This window comes from Megalopta genalis, chromosome 7 (genome assembly GCF_051020955.1).
Source record: "Megalopta genalis isolate 19385.01 chromosome 7, iyMegGena1_principal, whole genome shotgun sequence".
Classification (NCBI taxonomy): domain Eukaryota; kingdom Metazoa; phylum Arthropoda; class Insecta; order Hymenoptera; family Halictidae; genus Megalopta; species Megalopta genalis.
In genome coordinates this window covers 20,038,849-20,063,848 of record NC_135019.1, presented here as the reverse complement: position 1 = coordinate 20,063,848, position 25,000 = coordinate 20,038,849, and the positions used below count along the sequence as shown (strand labels likewise).

Genomic DNA, 25,000 nt, shown 5'->3' with positions numbered 1-25,000 from the left:
AATCAAAATGCTTTTAACGGTTAAGATTAGGTGAAATGGAAAGGTGCAGCAAAAAACTGGTGGACCATTACGAGTAACCTTTACGTCTACATCGGAGGCTAAAAATGTGAAAGAACTTAAAATTTGATATCCAATTTAAATTCACATTTGAATTTCAAATGATCCACGTTTTTCGTCGATTTTGGTAGATACGCGAGGATGCATGGCGCGCAGACTTTTTGTCGGCCACCGTGAACTGCGCGGAACGTCTCTTCGGCCCCGAAATTGATAATTCACTACCGGCGGCGTACGCAGCAAAGACGGATAACGTACAATTTGCGTCAACTCGTGGCGGAGTGCAGGGAATATAAGCACGGGCGTAAATTACACTGAAACATGATGCGAATAATAAATTCTGTCAGCGACGTCTGGTTCGCGACGGCTCGGACAGTATCTTGCCGATGCTGCGGGCAACTGTCAAGACGGGGATACTGCGTTCCGATGAGAAACGGTTCGATTAGGTCACGCCCGGACCGGTTGTGAGAGTTTTTCGTGGCCGAGAGACGCGGGGCCGGCGATCTCTCGATCGATCGCTATCGATCCGACGTCGCGATAATGCACGTCAGCGATTCCACCCTTTCAGCGACCATTCAGGAGCTTTCTCGGCTGCCTTAAGGGCGAATGACCTTGCGAATCGCTTTTCATCCTAACCGAATTCGATTAGCTACTCCAACGCGACGATTATATGATCATTTCTGAGAATCTCTCTGAAACGGTGGTAATAATCGCAAGTGGCACTCACAGTAGTAACTTTTATTGACAGTCGAACACCTTTTAAAACGGAATAACACATTTTTTAAACTGGACTAAATGACCTGAATTTTTTGAATATATTAGAGCGTTTAGTTTATTGTACAATGACTGAAATGCTTTTCTTAAATTTTTCCCATTGCTTAGGATGACAAAAGAAAATAGAGAACTTTTAACTTTTAACGTTAACTTTTGTATTTGCGCCAATAGCGAAAATTTAAAAAAATGCGTTTTATATATCTCGGTAACTTATATGCATACTGAAAATTTTATCGAAATCGGTTAACGCAGAGTCGAGTTACAGACGTTGAGAAGATATAAAAGTCTCGAGATTTCTCACAGTTTTTGGCCGAAAATCGTTGAAAACTGCGATTTTCGCCGACTTTAATTATTTGTTGTTCGTTACAACATCTAAACCAATTTTGATAAATGTCCAATATGCGTAAATGCATAATCTCGTTATTCGAATAAAATATTCTATCAAAAGGAATTCATTCGAATAATTAATTATTCGAAATGCCCAACTGTACTATGAGAATGCAAATAGATACCGGTTTTTATAACTCGTGGAAGCAAAAACGTTATTCAAGTACTTCATTTAACCTTCCAGCTCGCTAACTTACGTTTTAATTGGTTTTTATTAAATTCAGTAAAAAATTATAAAAGAAGTTTGAGCAATAAAGATCTACCGCCCGAGGAGACCCCATTGTCTATAAATCCTTCAAAAATGTCTATTTTATAAAGCTCGAAGGAAGGTGTTCTCCACGTATTTATAAAAATTACGAGTTTCCTTCGAAAGTTCGATGTTCAAGAGAACTGAAGAAAAAGTTGAAGGATCTTAAAAATGTTGAAACCAGAAACAACCGCCGCGGTTTTTGCGAAAATTTTCATCAAAGTTAAACGTTTTCTCCGACATATCTTCTTCGAGAGGAGTAAAAACTTCCGGCACTGAGACAGGGATCCTGATCTCATAATAAATTGAGCTCCCGAGGGCGCAGAAGAAAACGGTAACTAAATTTGCCGAATAAAATTCTACATTCAGGGCATAAAAACCGCATAATCTTTTCGGTTATCTTGAATTCAAGAAGCGATACATAAAAAATACAGACGTCTCGTAAACCGTAAGCTGAGGACTTTCGTGGGCGAAAAAGTTCTGTCACTTCGCTTCGTTATTTCAGAAATATGCACGCTATTGTGCTGTACAAAAGACTAACCGCCGTTTATAAACAAAATTAGGGGACGCTTGAGACATAGGTTTACTGTTCTCTTCATTGCTAGATTTTCGCAAAAAAACTAATAATTATCCAGATTTTATGCATTCGTGACAAAAATGAATAGATCAAATACAAAACTGTAATAATTAAAAGAGAAATGACATTTTCGTCTATATATATAACTCTCTCTCTCTCTTGTGTGCCTTACAATTAATTTACAAAGAAAGATCTCCAACACGGAAATTCAAGAAATTCTGAAACTTTGGGTACATATAGAGCGTTTATACATATGTATTACGCAATTTTCTTTTCTTGCGCAAATTCACTGTAGGGGTTGAAAATCTACCCTCGAATATTCTGCTATTTTTTTTATTTTATTGCTACAATTCGCAAACTGTACAAGATAGAAAAAAGTTAAAAACCAAAGTAACTTCTTTAATCCAAAACTATCGTGTGGTATACGATTTGTTAATTGTTTAAACAGATGGCAAAAATTGTGAACAAATAATCGATATTTTTTTAATTTTTTATTAGATTTGAATCAAACAAGTAATTTTTGTTTAAAAACTTTCTTTCTATCTTCTACAGTTTGTGAGTTATAGCAATAAAATAAAAAGAAAATAACTGAATACTTGGGAATAAATTTTGCAAATAAATTTTAAAAGTGATTTTATACAACAAAAACAAATTGTGTACTACATATCTACATATGTTCTACATATCCCCGAAGTTTCAAAATTTTTTAAATTATATCATACCTTGTCAGACAATTTTTATTCTGCACAAAGATCCGCAGGTTAGTAAAAACGATTATTATTACGGTTTTAGTCATCATCTCGCTGGTCTTGAATATCTTTGCAAAACATAGATATTTGTTTGCTATTTTTCCAAGCATGGTAAAGAATGAGAAAAAGAAATCATTGTCTCTTGCATAATATTATATATTGTCATTTCATAAATGTGTGTGTCTAAAAGGACTAAAAATATTTTGAACGAAATTGAATAATATCGTAAACGATCCTACGCAAACTCGGTTATATTTTCGTCCAAATTTTTCGCAACTATATATACAATAGGCGATCACTTCCTATTATTCTTATCTTTTACTTGTATTAAAAACTACATTAAAAATGTTGATAAATTAAATCATGAAAAAAGAAAATCCTCTGTTCGCTTATTAATTTATAATTCAGAATTAATAATTGATCGCTATCCGTTGCAACCTTCGCACAGGGAGATCCATCGAGAAAGATCGACTCCGTAACGTAGAAAATCACGCGTAACTTTTTATTTCGCGTACGGCGCGCATCAACGCGAAAACGCGTAAGCCCTAGTGTCCTCGTAAGGAAAGGCAAGCACGGAGACAGTTTCAATTGTTCCAATTACCGTTCTCGCGGCAGCCTGTTACCGTTTCCTGGCGAAACGAATCGCGGACTCGACCGAACACAATAAAGCAATGGCGCAATCTTTGTCGAGGGCCATTCGGAGCGTTCCGCCGCGGCCCGACGAGAAAAGAACCAACGACTCCGGCTGCGTTTCTACATAACCGGCTTGTAACGGACAATTGCCGGTCGTATTGTATCAAAACGGTCTGCCAGGGTTGCGTCGAAGGTGCTGGGCGGCGTTAAACAGCCAAGGGGGCGCTCTGCCAACAGCGTTGCCTTTTATTGCGCCCGGGACGACGGGGTCAACCGTTAAGGCATCGTGAATCACGGGAATGGCCGGCATTCGGTAAATGATGAATGGAGAACGAACAACAATCGTATCTTCTTTCTTTTTTTTTTTTTAAGCAACGACCGGCTGTGCTGCTCGCCATGGAAATCTACCGAAGCTGCCCCGTCCCCGTTTTGTTGCCGTTTGACCGACCGAACGGATCTAATTGGAAAAAGTTTCGTCGTTATCGATAGCTTCGGTTTACTGCGAATTCGAGGCATTGTGCCGCCGCTGCCGGCTTAGCTTTAATTATACGGCCTATTGGGAACGCCGGGCTTGAAACGTCTCGCCGTGCGTTTACTATAACTACTTGGGAAGTGGTATAGCCCCTGGAAGAGACAGCGGAACTCGTATTATTCGCTGTCGACTGCCGCGCGGCGGTGAAATCCTGACTAAAATTAATATTCCAAATTCTAAAGTAAATTATTGAGATGCCTGGGCTGCGCTTTTGATGAATCCATTGACTCTACAAAATAAATAGTAGAAGATAGCAGCGGAATAGTCTATATATTGCTTCTCTTGAATTCCTTTTAAGATATTGCATAAGATATGGATTTTGGAACAATGATTTTCAAATTATTACTGTTGTAGCGATTATATCATAGAAAGAAACGTTATTATTCTTATCATTTTTGCACGGTTATAGAAAGATTGCAGAAATTAATATTTCCGATAGTAAACTAAATTATTGGAATGTGCGAGCTGCTTTTTTGGTGAATCCGTTCGCTTCACAAAATAAACAGATGAGAAAAGCTGTGTAATATAGTTTGTATTATTTTCTTAAATTCGCTTTAAAATATTAAATAAAACAAATACTGCAGAATTACTAGTGGCATATTATGCACATGAAAATAAATAGAAAATAATAATGTTGAATTAAACCTTTAAAATATACAAGATTATAGATTATAGATTAGTGTATACAAGATTATAAATATATACAAAAATATAAAAGAGTAATCAATATCTAAACAGATAAATATTTAATTCAATTACTATTAGACGTAGTAAAAGGCATTTCGGATGAGCGCGATCTAATTTCAACGATTTATATAAGAGTAAGGAGTTAATTACAATTAATTGGCTTCTGTAATAAATTATCTGCGTATTACAGAATATTAAATTTAGCTATGTGTATGAGGCACACGCTCCTCACGGAACAGACAATTTTTCATATTTACGACGAATAAATTTATCACGCGAAAAAATCGTAACTACCGTTAATTAAATTAGCTTTTACTATTCAACTGGCATTAAAATTAATAATTCCGTTAAAACTGAAGCAAATGTGAAAATTTCAGACATTGCTGACAACATCTTGAAATGAGAACAAGATATAAGAAATGACAGATCAAAAATAAAAACATTCACATGAAAATTCTGTACGTAAAATAAACAATTAAATATTTACAGAAAGAATACTGAAATAATTCTAAGAGGTTCGGAGAGATTATCGAAGGAAGAAATTAATTTCAATTTAGCCTCCGAACCTTTCAATTAATCAAGAGAATTTATCTTTCGCAAAGGGATCCTCGGTAAATGAAAGAATAAGCTCAGAATGTAAATGAGAAACTGTCGCGCTTAACAGAATATTATGACTAGAGAAATCGTTACGGAAAAATGAACAGAGAATGAAAGCGAAGGGGTAAGGTAAAGAAAAAAAGTTCCGTTCCCATCGATAAATCCAACACGACGGGAATTACACGCCTCGTGAAGCGCAATTATCACTGCAACGAACAAGGCCAACAGCGTTAAAAGACCTATTAGACTGGCTGCGGGTGATGAGACATTTTCGAGGATTTGGCAGCGAGCCTCCTTAAACATAATCGGACTTCGGTATCGATGTCTAGTCGATGTGACCCACTGAGCGAGTTTATAGTATACCGATGGGTTGAATGAAATATTACGTATGTAGCTTCCCGTATACTGTGTGTTTCGAGCCACTGGTTTATTATGAAATAATATAGCATGTCTCAACTAATAAATATATCTTATGAAATGAAGATTATAATAATTGCCGAAACTTCCGTACTTCTGCAATTTTTCTAATAAATCTTATTGTATCTTACGTAGCACTTCGAGATCTATCTATTTTTATGAAACATTCAGAACACGAAATAAATTATTCTCCATTTTTAGACAAATTTTATTCGAACTAGGTGCTTCGTTTGAGAAAATATCTGTTCCCGGGGAATTATTATGAAAAGAAATGTTACCCTTGGGAGCTCCTTGAAAATGAGTTCTCGCAATATACATACAGTTACTCACAAAATTCAGCGTACCTTTTAAAACGCAGTAACTCTTTAAGAACCTCGCAAAAATCGAGGATTAAATCGCAGATTTATCACGATTTTGATCAAAAACTGGACGAAATCTGCCGTTTTTTAAAAGTTTCAACGTCTGTAGCTCGACTCCGAGTTAACCGATTTCAATCAAATTTTCAGCACGCATATAAGTTACCAAGATCTTCGAAAGGCATTTTTAAAATTTTTGTTATAGGCTCAGATAAAAAAGTTAAAAATGAGAGTTCTTTATTTCTTTTTTGGCATACCATGTAATAGCAAATTAAAAACAAAAAGGCATTTTAGGCATCGTCTAGTAGACTAGTTTCTCTATCATCTAAAAAAAATTCAAATCATTTAGTTAGTTCTAAAAGGGGTATGCTCAATTTTGTGAGTAACTGTATATAGATACTCTAGAATCAGTGCAATAAAAATTCCTTAGAATACATAAATTAAATAAACTGCAAATCTTTCAAAAGAGTTTACAGGTGTCCCACAATTATGTTAAAACACAGAAGAGGATGACTCCTGAGGTCATTTGAAGTAACTTTTTCCTTAGCCAAAATGCAATCCTCGGCTTTATTTACGAATTATTAACGAAAAACAACCAATGAGAGGCGAGATCAGTTGGCAGAAAGCGGCCGAACCAACTAGCGGTCGAAGCCCAGTTCCGCTGATTGGCTCGGCCGCTTAGCGCTGGGCGAGCTCGCCTCTGATTGGTTGGTGTTTTTCGTTAATAACTCGCAAATAAAGCCGCGGATTGCATTTTCGCTAAGGAAAAAGTTACTTGAAATGACCTGAGGAATCACCCCTTTCCGGGTGTTACCACAATTATGGAACACCCTCTATATAGGTAAGTATTATAGATCTAAATTGATCCTGACTTCATTGATTGTGTTACAGAATTCACTATGAACATATATTTTATGTTTCTATTGAACTTCCATATCATCCATGTACGGGATATCAAGATTTAAAAATGAATTTTCGTTCTAATATATCTAGTGTATCAAAAGTTACGATCTGCAAAATGTGTCAAAGTTGAAAGCGTAATCGGAAGTATTAAAGTGAAAATTTGTAATGTGTCAATATTTATTTCGTAGAATAAATTTCTTTGATTTAATGGAACTTTTTAAGTTGCCAATTTGGCAGTCGAAGTATTGATATCTATTGCATGCGAAAACAAAATATTTCACCGTCAATGAAAGGTTCTTTCTACTCACGTCACCCTTTTCCGGAACATATTTGGCCAGCCACCCCCATAGAATACCAAATCCAAAGCCACCGATGATAGAAATGGGGCCCTGAAGGATCTGATACCACAGCGCCTCATGAGAAAACATGATGCTCTTCAGAATCCCGTGAATCGCGACAGACGCTGCGTCATCGATTCCCGAAACAGCGATAATTAAAGTTGGAATGCCCTGTAACAAACAACAATATTAACTGAATTACTGGTTTAAATATTAAGTGGTAATGCATGCACAATTAATATTCAACGCTGCACAGTACTAACAAATGACAATGAAATGTTGAACAACGGATTAATGAAAAATAAATGTTCCAGAGATATTGGATCCTGGCTCGTTTCACATTGTGGTTAATTAAACGATCAGTGCCCAATTAAATGCCGCAACATCATTGTTTCAGAGCGCTTAATGTTCTAATGAACAATTGAATTTATTACAGAGTTAATACTTGCACGGAATAAAGAACATTTAAAGAAATGACTATCATTAGTCAGTCGTTTTCTAGCATAATTATACATTAAGGTATAACGTAGTGCACGTTTTGTTTATACTAATTTTATTAAAAAATAATAAAATTGATAAAAAATAAATATATGGAAAACTCGTTCAAGATGTGGTCACTGCTTTGTTCCCAACATTTCACGTGCACCAACATAATACAGAACTAAAATTATCAGAAATAACTCTATGCTAAATAAACTATCTGGTTTAAAGCATTAATACAAAAATAAAGTATCCAAAAATCAAAATAATGATACAACAAATAACTAAAATTGTTGAACGAAATTAATATATTCGAAGATGTATGTACCAGCACATAACAAAAAAACAAACGTAAACTGATATAATAAAAACACTAGGAAGTTAAAAAGTCGAAAAAGTAAAAACTGATATAATAGATAACTAAGATACTTAAAAATCACACAAAATACAGTAAATTCTTCCTAATTGATGCTCAGATCGTGAAAAACAAAAAAATGGACAATTTGGAAAGAGGAGATACGATTATTTCAGCCTCGCGACTCGTTTTTTATAGTCGCCGATTGTCAATAATTATAAAAACGAGCCGTATCTCCTCTTCCAAACTTGTCCATTTTTGTTTACAAACTGAACGACAATTGGGGAGAATTTACTGTAATAATGCCGAAAAAATGTTGGGACGAAATAGAAATTACTGGAAAATACGTGTTCGCAAACGTCCCTATCTCGAATTTCGAATCGTTCCGGAAAATAATTCCCCTCCCCATTTTCCCTTACTGTCCCCTTACTTTCGCACAAAACTTTGATTGCCGAGTGCAATCGGTTTACTCGAAGGTTACTTTAAGGCCAGTGAAAATAATCCGCCAGGCCATTCGGCGGAATCGAAGGGAAAGAGAATTGTGTAAGGGGCGGAGGGGAGCGGAGTTGGGAAGGGGCGAAGAGAGAAGTGGGGGATGATCTAACGACACTGGCCGACGACAACGGGGAACCGATTCCTCGGTGCACCGAAAACCTATCGAGCCATGATAGCTCGTGCGGGATTTAAGTCCGCCGACTACCCTGATTCTCGACCAACCGGAATCAAACGGTGTCGCTTCGGAAAGAAGTCCCTTGGTAAACGTTCCAGCTGGTCAGCGGTTCGTGTCACATGCTGTGAGGAAGGTATTCGAACCAAAGTACTCCGCGTTCTTGCTATAAATCACTTCCGTAATGAGCGCGGATCGTTTCACGACGAATCGATCGTTTTCCCGGTCCACATCCGAGTCGAAAACCAAAGACGCAATGTTTCCGAAATTAGGAGAGGTTTACGTCACCGCTTTACCGCTTTTATATTGCTTTATAAAATACAGACTTACAAAATTTTTGCAAGCTTTCTATATCGCTATATCCTTGCGGGAAAATTTTAATCTATAATTTCTTTAACATACGTTGTAATACAAAATATTAAGCAGGTTTTAATATGGTATCGCGTATGCGAAATTTGTTTATCGAATACAGATTTTGCAGTTTTTCTAAATCGCGAGATTCTTGCGGCAAAATAAAAATGAACAAGTTCTTCGAGTTAGAGGCGTGATATGAAATGTTAATTAGGTTTGTACAACGTTGTTTACGCGAAATTATGGTTGTTTTAGGTCATCGTTTTGTTGCTTTCGTATTCGTTTATAAAATAGAGACCACCGAATATGTATTTGAATTTTTCTCCATTTATTATTTACACACAAACGGCATCTGCATTTACTAACTTTTATGTCGGATATTACGTATACGGTTGTGTTAATTCCTTTTTCATCTTAACAGGGAAAATTCAGTGTATTGTAAAATATGTTTTGTTATTAACACTCGCCTTTTTTTGCTATCCAAAAAAACATCGAAACTTTTATTTCGAATTTGTTCGTGAACGATATATTTTCTCTAAAATCACCTCGTTCAACCTTGCTTGAACTTAGTTAAAAAATTTACAAAACATGCAACTACGTTGCTCGGAGTCTGTGCTACAAAATCAGTTCAAATTCAGAACTGTGTCTCGAAAATTAGCGTCGCACCGAGCTGTTAACTATTACTCGTACTTCGGACTGTTCCAGAATCCCGCGAAGTTTCATCAAAATCGGAGTGTAACAGTTCCGGAGTATTGCGAGTAATAATGCGAATTACCCGACATACTTTGCACGGAATATTCAATTTCATCTCCCGGACCGGCTTGTTCCACAACTGGCCAAGAAATAAACAAAAAGCTGCGTCTAGATCTTTCGTCTCATGAATATCACATTTCCGGGAATGACCTTTGCACTCTTCAAACAGCTTCCACCCCATTTTCTAAACTGAATTATTTAAGTCCTCCCTCCTGCGCTCACCACCTCTTTCACCTATTCTCCCTACTATTTCTGTGCTTATCATTAAGCAGGACTGTATCTCTCTGCTCTGGCAAAAGTTCTAACTAGTCGGCCACTTGTCAAAATGCATGCGGTAGAAACGCTTTTGAAAAGTATCGATCATCCCTCCATATACATTCCGTGACAGACTTCGGTACAATTTATTTCGAATGTAACATAAAATAGTAGTATTTTTATAAACGAGTTTATTTTGGACTAAATCCGAATAAATCTGTCCGAAACAATATTTCAATATCACATAAATACAGAACACAAAACAAACCTTATTTTGTATTAAATTCGAATAAATCTTTTCGAAATAATTTTTTAATTCTACGGAAATACAAAACGCAAAATAGTAATTTGAAGCAAGAAATCGTCTAAGCAGTTTATTATTTTTACTTTTCAACAACGAACTTTATTTTGTGCTAAATTCGAATAAATATTTTCGAAATAATTTGTTAATTTTAATAAAGTCTATTCTTGTCATAACGTATGGCTTTGAATCGAAGAAAATCTTATTCGCATAATGCTACAGATCATTCATATCGAATATATACTATCGAATATATTTTCGTTCGATAAAATCCTTATTCGTTATTCCTGTGGAATCGTAATGGGAATTTAACAAATAAAAATTCCAAATTATACTACCTAATAGTTTAAAATGTATATGGACAGTATGTATACGTTTTATAACATGACATTTATTCCTTTCTTTCTATTCATAATTCGAAATAAATAAAAAATTCGTAATAAAATTATAAAACGTATACATACTGTCCATAATTTTTAATTTAAATTAATTATAATAAATATATATATATATATATATATATATATATATATATATTATAATAATTAATTAAAAAATTATAATATATATATATTTTAATTATTATATTATAATTATTATATATTATATTATATAGTGTATATATTTTTTAATTATAATATATATTATAATTATAAAATATATTCCGTACTTAATGAAGCACTAAAATTCGATCACAGTGTACATAAATTAAATAATTAATTTAAAATGGTGACAATAGCCCTTAATATAGAGGACTAAATTAAAGTGTAGGTTATTTATTTAAATAGTAGGTTATATAATGCATGAAACGACGGATTTCGTTTACTTGTAAAAGTTTCGTCGATCGTTTCATGTGCACGAACCTGATACAATACTGCCGGATGTCGTTAATTGTTTTATCAATAGTCAATGCATAGCAGACACCAGGCCAGCTAAATTTCCAGTTGAAAAGGTTTAACGGACTCTAAAAGTACGAATTTCGAGCAAAGAGATGCCAGCAGGGATAGTTTCTCTTCGCGGAAACTGTCGGGAGAAAATTCGTTGCAGGTTGTACAGCGGAGTGCGCTTTGATTTTCAAAAGATTGACCGGTCTATTCTTCGCTGGTGCACCAGATGGTGTGACCCCTTCACGAAATGGGTTTTCCGTGAGCTAAAGAGTCTATTTACCGTGTCACGTGAACTTGAGGATGCAGTCGGTGCATTTGCTCGCACAGCCAATAGCGCCCCAAAGAAGTTTACGAGAAGTGATAAATCGTGAAGTCGAAAGACTCCGTCGTAAGAAAGAACATAGTTATCCGAACCTCGCGTACTCCATTGGAAAACCATTTTTTAATAGATGTATGCAAACGAGTGCGTCGAAAATTAGGGTAAACTTTAATATCAAGGGACACCTGTTTACGAGAGCTTGTCAACAGTAGAAGAATTTGCGTTGTTTAATGAAACCTATGTGAGGTAACTAGTAAACAAAAAATTATGCTAATGTAGTTATGTGAGTGTGTACAAATTCAAATGTTTTCAAAGTTATAATGTAAGTTAAAGAAAAACGAAACTAACAAGAAATAAATAATCTGGTAAGAAATGGTTACAAAATTTGCAGAGAAAGTTGAAGAAACTTCACGCCTATTATGAAAAATGAATAATTGTTAAATATTTGTTAAATAAAATATATGAATAAACAAATATATTTAATTTGATCCAATTTATTACAGCGTGAACCGAAAAGTTCAGGATGTTCTGTATCGTGTGCGCTCTTGATTTGAGAGGAAACCACGAATTTACCAAAAAAAAACAAATTTAACGGTAAATTATTATATATTTAATGCCCCAGGGCAAACGTATTTATTGCTAAATCGTACAAAATGTAACTCATTTGTACGTGGCTCATTGTGCTCAATATGAAAAATGGAAACATTTCTTTCACACGCTACGATTCGTAATGGATCGAATTCTTGCGAAGAATTTAATTATACAGTAATTAACATACACACACACACACACACACACACACACACACACACACACACACACACACACACACACAGACTGCTATTCTTTATGCATTTACGGTACATTCGAGTTTGTGAAATGCAAGAAAACGAGCACCCCGACGAAAATGTATCGTGTTACTATTCTCAATTCACCGTAATGAACTTTCTAGTCGTAAAATGTAAAATATTTGTCAGTGCTTTAGACATTCGGAAAATAAATAATGAAAATAAAAACTTACATAATCTTATAAAATACCTCCAGATAACATAGGGAATTCGTCGCCAGAATCAGGGACAAATTTCCGTGGATATTTCTTAATATAGCAACGAATAAGAGCGCACGTATGCAGTAAACAAGTACTCTTATTGGGTCGGCTTATGCGCTTGACTGCAGAAATTGTAGGTTCGCGAAATGTGTGCGAGTATCCGGTGCATTGGAAGTGCAATAATTACACGCCTTTGCACTCGCGTTTCTCCTAATTACTTCACGACACCGTGGCACATCTTAAAAGTCTTGCAAAGCTGTTTGATCTCTAGCACTTTATTTCTCGATTTGATGAAACAAACACTGGTTGCAGGCATCGGCTTAGGTTAAGGGCCCTAATAGCTTGGATACAATGTCGTTGCACGGCAAACTCCATCGATAAAGATCTAGTTAAGTCCAGTCACCGGTGTAATCTTCTGTAATTACGAAACGTTGTTCGAACTTTAATCCTATCTAATTCGAGGAAAATGGACACGACCCTTTGAGTTTCAGACCGGTCGACTTATAATGCATCGGTGCGCGATTACATCGATCCTATCAAATTAAATGATAACGACCTTTAACGTTCTTCAACGATACCGGCTTCATTTAACAAATTATTATTTTCAATTTCAGATTTATATTCGAAACTTTCGTAATCCTCGAACATGTTGCCGAAATTTGAACACTTTTAATTCAGGAACTTTTCAATGTAGTTTTATTTATCGATAAAAGTGTTAAGTAATTGGGAAATATTTTTATAAGATTGTAACGGATGTTCTGTATTAGTTTCTGTGACGTGAATAACTCATTTCTGAAGCATTATAACTTCTCCTTGACATTGCAAAGATTTTTATTATAGAAATTCTGCAGATTATTTTGATCTGTTGTTAAGACTAATACTAATTACAAGATACAGTAGCTACGTAAATAATAATTTTAATGAGTTGAAAATAATGCAAGAGTATTTTAAAATTATGTAAATGTGATGCATGCTTTTTTATTCAATCTACGCGCATTTGTCATAAAAATGCATTAAATTCGTAGTCGAACTTGAATTTAAGCAATAGAGAGAAATTTTTATAAAATCCTAGCAGGTATTCTATACTAATTTAAAAACATTGACTCTTTTCCTTTCGACGTTTCCTTTAAATTACATTTCACTAAAAGCATTAAAAACTTCTAGCATATTTTCTGAAAATTGTAATAAACGTTCTATTAATAACTTTTCAAGCTTTGCCGACTCTTTTTCAACTATTTTGATCTGTCCTTAACCCTTTTGCTCCGATGGGCGTATATATATACGCCCTCGAAGAATGACCATTCATATAGGAAGAGCGTATATATACGCTCTGGAAAAGTGGGCGCGCGGGTACGAAGAGCGTATATATACGTTCATACCATATATACTTTTATTTCATACTTTACATGAGATACTTCTGTTAATTGAGTATCTGGCAACACTGCATGCCTTAAACAATTGACTATCATGAAATATAACACTATTGACAAGACGATATTGTGTTTTATTCTAACGATACACAGTTTCTTTCTAATAATAATAAATTAATAATATATAATATATTTATTATTATTATTATTATTATTAATTATTAATAATATTATAAAATAAATAATAATAATAAATATTATTATTAATAATTATTAACTATTATATTTATTATAATGTATTTATGTAATAATGTATTTATAATAATAATAATAATAATAATAATAATAATAATAATTCCTTTTCAATAGTAGTGATTAAAAGGTTTACACGAATTTATAATTCTAAAATAATTTTGTTGGCTTAATTTTAATCATTCACAGGTAAATACTAAATTTCTGCCTTTGTGATAATATGTTGAGTTTCAAAGTATTTAATTTTTTTAGACCCATTATCAAATCATGAGGAGAAGAAAATTTAGGAGAATATTTCTCACGAGTGATAGTGAAAATACTGAAAGTGAAAATACCGACACTGAAAGCGTTTGTCATGCAAGACAAACAGTAACGTGCTCAAGATCACAAAAATCTGAATATATTTGGACTACGGAGAACTTGGAACCAGAAATACATTCCGTACTTCAGTGCCAACTACTCAATAATACGCTCCGTTCACAGCGATCACATTTTGACGCAAGCGCTCCGTAGCGAAAGGATTAAAATTACGCGCACTTCGTTTCCACAAAATTATGCAGACTATACGTGTAAAAATGTTGCGAGAACAAAGGAAACAATTATTGCAAAATTATTGGCCGTTTGACTGCGTAACTACCCACAATTTGGCTTTCGAAATCCCGCAGATTGATGTTCCTTAATGCGAAGAACATTAAGAAATTCTCACGGAATTATAGCAAATTGTCTGCAATAGTTTCAATGCGAACAGAGCCAACGGTATCCGACCCAGGAAGAATGGGACCAAAATTCCCAGCCATCTTATTCTTATGGTCTATTCTTCCCAGATCCTGCGAAATGGGACACAGTCGACAGAGATTTCACTGGATTCAGCAACCGTTGTAACTCGCCGCAATTACAAAACGATGTTTAAACCATGATCCTATCTAATTCGGTATCGTACCTTTCACTGAATTTATTGTCATCGGTTCGTTCCGTACGGATTCTCTGGGGGCACCGCGCCCACCCCTTCGCGGTTTTCGTATTTTAACTAGCTTGACCACGTGGTCGGACCGCAGCTTGTCCTCTTATTTCGTCCGCCGAGGCGGAATAAAGCCGATCCGTTCTTCGACTGCGTTCGTTTTCCACGTCGATTATCGAGACGCAGCGGACCGTATCCAAGGAATACAGATCAGACCGCCTCCGCAGTATAGAAACTAATTTTATCACCATAAAGAGATAATTCCGCCTTCACGAGCCAAAAATACTCGTAATTCATATACCGCGTTTCTGAAGCTCAATATTTCCTTTCCTTTCGAATCTCTTGCCTTACGGTTTGTTTTCAAAGAGACGTGCGTGCGCATTCTATTTAATTTGGCACAACTCGATGCGAGGGGTTGTCACAAAATGAAACTAAAATATCTTTGTTTTTTTTTTGTACGAATGTCGATACAATTTCATTTGTAATAGAACATATTAATAAAGTTACGCTAACAATAAATAAAAATTGAAAAATATCCTGTTTGAGTTACAATGAAATTGAGACCATTATATAATTAATATATATTAATGAAATTGAGTTACAATGATATTGAGACCATTACATATTTAATATAATATTAATATCATATCAATATCATCAATATCATTGTAACTCAAACAGGATATTTATCAATTATAATATATATATAACGTAACGTAACTTAACATAATTGAAATTATTGTGAACAAAATTTGCGAACTATTTCTATTCATTTTTAATATTGTTTATTTTCTAATAATTGTAATTAGGTTTTATTTTATACAAATGAGATTGCCGTTTGAGACGTGTGCAATTTTTAACGAAAATATTCAAGCCCTAAAGATTGATTTTACTTTAAAAATTTCCGGAACATTTGATAATTAAATGGAAAATATACTACTTATCAGCTACATCATTTTACTGGCTGTTGAAAAAAATCATTTTTTTTTTTAAATTGGAAAATCCCGTATAACACGGGACAATAGCAATTTCCGTTATTGAATTGAACTTTTCGATTGAACATTCTTCTTTTTCTACACGTACATTATTGTTTTCCATTAATACGCAAATGATTACCGGCACACGAACGCAATCACACATTCTGTGCAAGACTTTTATTCGTTTTCATTGATTGCAATTTGCGTAATAGATGCGCGTGTCACGTATTCTATGAATTCTGAAACACGTTTAGCACATTTATTACTAGATTGAAGATTTCATGCATTTGCAACAAACATGAATACGTAATTACGTAAGATAGAACACAGTGATAACTTTAAATGGATTTCACAAGGCAGTTAGGTTCTCGTCAACTTATTAAAATTAGTAAAAAAGAAAATAGAGAACTTGCGTTTAACTTTTACGGTAGCGATATGCTTTTTCGGTAGCGTACACAGGTTTAATCATAACGTTCATCTAAACATAATTAATAGTTCTTCAAAATGAAAGACAAAAATTTGTTCAATGCTTACAGTAATATCATTTATAAAGCGATAAATTGTCTTCGGTAATACAATCGAATAACTTCTTTTGAGAATTTAATTTACAGAATGCAATTTATATATATAACAAAGAATTATAAGTTTTAGCAATTTTAATATATTGAAGCACAGCGTTCAATAATTTCGGAAAAACTTCGGTAAAATTCTGCAACACATACATAGCATATATCCAACTTAAATTCATATACAAAATAATAAAACTACGTTCAGAAAAAAATTAATACCACGTCTATTTTCTCGAGTGAATTCTTCTATCCTCCATTTGTCGAAGTTAAATTATCAAATTATCCTGCAAAACGGAGACAGAAACCGTACGTTCGAAAAATTAATGAAATTTAGGAAACATTCGAGGAGTCGCGCGTTTCTAGGGATTTGGTGGGTCGAAAAATTTGGCAGACACTGTTCCGAGTTGTTCGAATGCGCTCGCAACAACTCGGACGGATTGTTTGACGCAAGCGGGACTCGGCCGACGGTGAATTTCACGTGTCGAATTAGGTCCTTCCGAAGCGAGATCCTTTCGCTCCTCCGGTGGGATGCATTCGTAAGTAATGCAACGAAGTTGCATCTGTTCATCATAGCGTGGCACGCGCGGAACACACGGCGCCGTTCAACTTACCGGAAGCGGAGCGGCACTAATTAAATTTCTTTTGAACGCCGGTTTGCTCTGTCGCCGTAATTTCGCGTTTGCTTGGGAGTCAATTGTCAGTGGCGAAATCCCAGGAAAGTACCGCGAAATTAAAGCGGGCTAAATGCTCAGTCGGTTTGATAGACAATTGGAAATCGTCTTCGCGATATTTTATTTTAATTGAGCTGACGTAATAGCATAGTATCATAGCTGTTGTCTCGATTATATTTTCTTTTTTTTTCATATTTTCTTAATTTTTAAGAATTTGGTTATACGGGGTGTCCCAAAATTACGGTACTTCCGGTTCCTGAGACTATTTAAAGTAATTTCTTTCTTAGCGCAAATGCAATTCGTAGCTTTGTTTATGAGTTATTAATGAAAAAGAATGATCAATGAGAGGCGAGATCAGCTGTTCCAGTCAGGTTGATGCACAACTGACGCTCGTTTAACCACAATGTTGCAAAAACATATCTTGTTCTGTTGGTTCTCCTTCATAATCCAGGATTTTCAACATTTACTTCACGCACTTGTTAATTCAAGGAAACTTAAACTTCATTTAATTGTATGTAATAACAAAATATAAAATAAAATATAAAATACAACATAAGATGAAACATATAATCAAATGTTAAATCAAATATATAATATCATAATAAATATAACGCATTAATTTCATTTAATTAAACTTTGATAATTGAAGTTTCCTGGAATCAAGTGACATAAATACTATTACGTTATTAAACGTCATAAGTTCGAGTTTGTAACTTGCTTGAAATGAAGATACAGCGCACTGTTACAATTGTAGTGGAAACATCAATAGCAACAGAGTATTTATTTAACTACAGTGCCAGACTTAAGCTTTATTAATTTATACAGTAGATCGTATTGCATACGGGTTGCTTCAGATTGAGCTGATTACACGTACAATGTATTTGGATAACAGAGAACTCTGACGCCAGAGGTCAGGGTAATCGAGATACCACTGTATTATCTTGTCGAGCAGTGTGGAAGCTAATTGGAAACATTCTATTCTACTTTTAATTATCTTTCTTTCGTTCTTTACATCAATTATTCTACGTTCTTGTCTTAGCATGCTCGAAATAAACTAACAGCTGTTTTTTTTAATAAAAAGACAGATTAATAACTTTGCAAATGAACTTTAATACATTTAATGAACATATTTAAATCACCCAGACAGCGTATCAATATCAATCTAAACTCGTGTCTTGTTAACAGAAATAAAAAAATACTGCACTGGTGCAATCTATGACCTTCACAAGATGCAGAACATCATTTTCAATATTGGGAAACACGTTTGTACAAAATCAGATTGACAAACGGCTAACGCTAGAGCCTGTTCAACGAGACGTGTCAGTAAATGCAAACAAAACTAATATTCGATAAGCTGCCTAATATTCGCATAATCGATACTGGCGCTTGCAGCTATTGGCTGATAAATGTTGGGCTCTGGATCGTTTCCTAGCAGTGAGAAAGATTAATGTTTTTTTAAATGTACACGTCGTAATCATCGCCTGCTTGTTTGCACTTGCTGACTCGTCTCATCGGACAAGCTACAGTTTACATTTCTAATTTGCTTAACACCTTCGCGATCGTCATTTCGTTCGTTATTTATCTTCATTGCTTAAATAAATAAATGCAATTTATCTCGAATACGAAATATTAAAACGATTTAGCGAAACGAAGTTCTAGGTTCCACGAACTTTGTACTGCGTGTTAAGACTAGACTGCGAATCTTTTGTGCAAAATGAAAATTGTTAAAAAGTTAATTGCAAGAATCGTAAATTAGATAAAAATGTCTTTCCTCTTTTAATAATTGTAATAAGCGGCAGTATGCAGAAATTCTTCGATTTGACTTTACAGTTTTGTATTTGATCTGTCTATTTGTGTCATAAACGCATAAAATCCGCAATCCAGTTACGACTTTAACATTAAACGTACCATTGTCGGTCAAACGATCGGTTTACGTAAGAATAAATCTTTTCATTCGAGCAAATATTCTTATGAAAATTGCAAGAAATCGAGGTAAATTCTTTATAATCCTTTTATAATATCTTACTTATATAAGATGGCAGATATTGGTTACTTTTAGTGCTAAGAAACACCGTGTGAATTGATGAATTTATTTATCTGTTACGTACTTATTGTTACGTAAACTGCAAAATATTAATACCGAGAAACAGCATCATCTCAACCATTGTCTCGATTAGAATTCCGATTACTAATTCAGCACATCGCATTTTAATTTTCGGTGGACTAAGTTTCGCGAATGAAATTTGACAGAGATACACGACGCGTCCTTCGCATTAAAATCGTCTAATCTTACCTTGGCGACTCCGTAACCCTTGCTGCGCAACCTGAAGAGACAGGGCACCACGACAGCCGGTGAAACGGCAGCTATTACGCTGCCGAGGAGGAAACCCCATATCCAGGGCAATCCGAGCAGATATTTTGTCAGCGTGGCTACCACAACCGCCTCGACGACCCATGGAATTAGACCGAGTTTCGGTACGGTGACTTTCAAGCTCTTCAGGGCATTCGGATCCAAATCCAGGCCGGCTCTGGTGAGGATAATGACTAGAGCGATTTTTCTGCAACAACAAACAGCAGGATCAGCGACTGGCTCCCTCGGGAAGTGGCGTCAATTCGGTGGAAACGAATTTTCTGGCTCGTTTCTAACGTCGCACTCGATTAATTTTTTTTCTGTTATCAGGGTACATAATAATTATTCGATGCTGAATCGAGGGTGGAAGTTGACCTTGTTTCGATCTTATCCTCAACGAAAAACTTTAATAAGATTTACGTAATTGTCAGACTTTATGCAAATTCTCATTCTCGAATGTCATTCGACGAAAATTGGAATTAAAAAGATGTTCTCTTCGATAACTAAAAGATTTCTCATTGTACAAAGAAAATAAAAATGCTACTAGAGTTCGTTAATTTATAACTTTATTAAACTCTGCATATCGTGACCTAGTAATTATTTATCGAAGAAGCGATGAATATAATTTCGGTACTTTCTTGTTCAAGTAATAATTTGGACCGTTTATTTTGAAAGTGGTGTAAGTCCTTTTTTAAAAAAAAATGAGATATGACGTAATTTATGCTTTATTTAGTGTAAACTTTTTGTTTCTAACTAGGTAGTAGTTAATATCTTAAAAAATGCCAATGCTTTGTTCGATTTAAAATTGACCGGTAAAAGAAATTGCGTAACCATTGATTATGAAAGTGGTGTAAGTCCAATTTCCATAGACAGGTGGCGGGGTTAGTGGCCACAATTGCTTTATTTGCTATTTATATTGTTTTATTTTCGTGCCCAAAGTTACTATTTTAGGTTACTTATTTTATTTTCCTCCAACAATGGATAATTTCATATTCACATCAGATAGTGATATAGGTAAGAAGAAATAGTAAATCAATGTTATTTTATGACAATATTATTTTATGACAATTGAAAATAGTTATTTTATTTTATTTTAAATAAATTTACACGGAAATAAGACCCATGAATATAAACAAAAGAATAATCTTAGAATCGGAGGATGAAGATAATTCTACTATGAAAAATAAATTAATGAAGCGTAAAAAGAGAGAGAAGAAGAATTATAGAGATAGAATTTTTATCAGATGAGGATATTGTTACTGAGAACTTGGACTCTGTAAAAGAAAATAAAGGAAAATATACACAACGAATAAACAAAATTAAGCGAAATGCCGGACAAGAGTACTTTACAAAAAAAGGAAAATTCATTCCAGCAAAAAAAGAAAGTGATATTTGTTATTTCAAAATTGAAATTAAATGATATTTACAATTGACTAATTATGAAAGTGGTGTAAGTCCATTTGCAGCCTGGAAATTGTATATTATTTTAGTTAAATTCGCCTAAAAGAAATTTATATAATCAAATTACATATTGATAAATTAGTACAAACATACCCAGACTTTACATAATTAACCTATATTTTTTAATTGTCAGATCTGCTAACATTCAATTTTCTCGAAACGAAAGAAAGTGGACTTGCACCACTTTCAAAATAAACGGTCCATTTATCAGTGTAATACTCATTCACGTTAATTCCTTACCGCATTATGAACCATATTTGAATAAATATAAAATTATTGTCACAATGATATTGTTGAAGCATCAAAAAGCGTTTTATCTTTTACATTGCAAATATGAATGGAACGAATGAACTTGTTCGATATTTAAAACAAAAGATTTTCCGTGTCCCGATAATTGTAAAATGAAATGTTTGATGTCTGCCACATCAAAATAATTAAATATAAATATGTGTGAAAATCGAACAAAAGATTATTCACGTCTCGATAATTATAAAATACAATGTTTGATATCTATTATTATAAAATAATTAACTATAAATATAAATTCTTGTGCATGATTTTTTAAAGGGTTGGACTCAAACAGTTTGCATATATATAATAATCTTCATTAGCTGAAAACGAAAATTCCGGAGATTGTTAGGTGTACCGATGAGACGGTAGTGTCTGTCACAAGTGGAATGGAATGCGCACTTCACTTATCAGTTTCTAGTCGATAGAGGAATAGCTGACCAGCACGGTAGATTCTCGGTTCTGAAACCACTAATTTAGGTACCTGATTTACCGGTACATACGATCTACGCACAATTACCTCGATAAGATTTATCGTCGATAAGAAGGTACGTTATCGTCGAGCACATCTTTCAGCGTTAAATTGCACTTTAATGAACACAATAGGGCACATTGTACGTTTATTTACAAGCTGTATCGTGCTAATTTATGCCAGTCTGATTAATCACCTACTGGTAAAATTGCCCTCCCAGGAAATAACCGAACGGATGTTTGAATTAATTTTTGTTTCGAGAAAAAATTCAGCTTCCACGTTGTTATTAATCGCAATGTTAAACCTTGCTACTTTAGTAGCCTCTAGAGCAATATATTCCAATGTCATTAAATTCTTGTTGGTGAACGCGCGTCTGGAAGTTATGAACGCTAACTATAATCTTCACGATGGAATTGCAATCAAGAAAATTTCGTGGAAATATTTCTACTCCTTTTCTCACGGAAGCACATCGCACACTATGTACATATGTATTTGGTCATTATAACTGTTTAATTCGCTTATTCATTAATTCCAATTGTTACTGCTAATCTCTCAACTTATTTTTTAATTCTTTTACTTCATTTAAACACTGTACCATCACTATCGCTTACAAGCATTCTTAATTCTTGATTTTATTGTTATTATTGTTATTATCGTTATTACTGTTATTACTGTTATTATTGTTATTGTTGTTGCTGTTATTGTTACGGATCCATTACTCCTAATATTTGTATTATTATTTTTAATGTTACTCATATTACTACTATCTTTATTATCTAATTCTCATATTGGTACCGATTGTTTAATATTATTTCCGCGCATTGCTATCTTGTTATCAGTAAATTCTTTCAAATTGTCCTATAAAAACAAGCGGAGAAGCTCGAATAATCGTATCTCCTCTTCCCAAATTGTTCATTTTTGTTTACAAGCCGAGGGAAAATTTGGGAGAGTTTACTGTATTACTTTTCTATCTCTGTATCCATTGACATAATAAACACTGTTATTATTAATAATTTTATTAAATGTTGCGGCTTTGGTCGATGACTCACGAACAACGTCGTATCGTTGCTGATCTTATATCTACACAGAAGATTATCAGTGACATCATTTCTTGCCACAATACTCTGTACCTTTTTAAATTCCACGCCCCTGTACGTCACACGAGAAATCATATCCTCTTCCAATATGTATCTCACCCTTCGCGGACAATTTAAATACCTAAACCGATTGTTGTAACCGTTTTTGCAACACTTCTGATTTTGCCAATAATTCCTCTGCTCCAATTAACGGCTCCGCTCTCACTGCAGCATGAAAATTGTCGCAGCATATCATACATCATATTACAATATTTCTTTCGTTTTGTTTTCACTTATTTATTTATTTCTCTGTCTTATTTTCTACTGTGCACTATACGTATAACGGAGGAATTTTTTTCCCGCTGGCATCAATAAACTGTTACTATTATTATTATCATAATTTTCCCTCGTCTTATGCCCACAATTTACACAAAGTTCCACCGTTCGGTCACCAATTTTGTGAACCAGGGACTATCGGAACCTGGTGTTTATTAGCTGCGGATTCAGTCGGACATTTCGCAAGGGCCGAAGCTGATCACGCGGCGGAATTCCTCTCGACCAAAACCTTGACAAGCGGATCGGTTCTCGTAGGGATGTTGCAAGAGGTTGCGGGACGGTGCGGGGGGTCACTCGTGCCCGAGTCTTGCTTTGAGGGCGCGTCCTTCGTGTTCCGTCTCGGGGGTGGAAGCACAGGTTATCGCCGGAGTTTGCGTCGCCCGGTGTTAATTCGACGTGCTCTCTCGCTCTGCCGTTCTCCCACTCTCCGAAGATTGCCGATGGCTTGCAGGAGCACCCGGTTACCCGACCGAGACCGTACTCTCTTGCCGAGAAACTCGTAATAGGATAAGTTTCGGACGGCCTGCCTCCATGGAACCGGTTTCGCAAAGTTCCTGCCCGGCCGTCTTTAACGATCCGCGGAATCCCGAGTTTTCATCGGGCGCATTCCGCGTTTTCTCGATCCGAACGACCCTCCCCGAGCTTGCCGATTTTCATTTACATCTCCAACGAGAATCCCGTTCGCTCTCTTCGTCTCCTTCTCATTCTCTCTTTCTCTTGCCGGGACCGGGAATGCCGATTTGTTCCGAGTTCGCTCGCTGATTAGGTCCTGGTTGTCTCGTCTCTATCGGGCAACAGCTTTTCGGCCGAGATTCTTCGGAGAAGTTCGATATCGATAGTTCGCTTGTCGTACGTGGAATATCAAATTTCGACCGGTTAATCTGACCGAGTGTACGTGATTTTAGGAAAGGCTCACTTTTGTGACCACGCTGATTTCGAATTGGTTCACCGAATACACCTCTCTTTTTTTTGGCTGTTTAGATCGTTCGAGTCTTGGAGAAACTCCAATTAATGCAATATAAAAATAATGATATCGTAGGTAAATGGAATAAAGGAAACCGAAATAATGATTTCGGATATATTTAAAGATGGAGTTAAGATTTTAATTGCCTTTAGTAGCCAAAATTGCGGAGCGTTTGAGGACTGTATGCACAGGAAAAGTCAATAATGTGCATTACACAATTCGCCAGAGCACGTCAATATTGTCAGTTTATTTTGGCATACGGATGAAATGAAAATTTGATTGAGACTGTATAGTGTACGTAAATTTAACCCTTAAATGCATGATTTTTTGTTTTGAATTTTAAAAAATCGTTTTTTATAGGAATGTAGTCATAGGTTACGTAAAAAATAAATAAAAAAATCTAGGTAATAATATTGAGTATTTATTTTGAAAAAAAGTTGTATGTAGACTTTTGGCAACAATATGCGTTTATTACTAAAATTATTGTAGACGTAAACAAATGGTCATGTACTTATATTATCTATTAATATAGGAATTTTCACATTATTTATAAATGAAATGCAGCAAAGCAATTGCGATTTTTGTTGTG

The 25,000-nt window shown here is 34.9% G+C and overlaps 1 protein-coding gene across 4 annotated transcripts in view; it reads right to left on the bottom strand.

The window, feature by feature from the left end:
• Nha1 (Na[+]/H[+] hydrogen antiporter 1) overlaps positions 1–25,000 on the bottom strand; it is a 171,294-nt gene that overhangs the window by 47,595 nt on the left and 98,699 nt on the right. For all 4 annotated transcript variants that reach the window (XM_076523728.1, XM_076523729.1, XM_076523727.1 and 1 more), the window contains 2 exons: positions 19,758–20,022; positions 7,222–7,422 (listed from right to left, as the gene is read on the bottom strand). In XM_076523728.1, the coding sequence (XP_076379843.1) occupies positions 7,222–7,422; positions 19,758–20,022 (466 nt within the window). The remainder of the gene's footprint in view (positions 1–7,221; positions 7,423–19,757; positions 20,023–25,000) is intronic.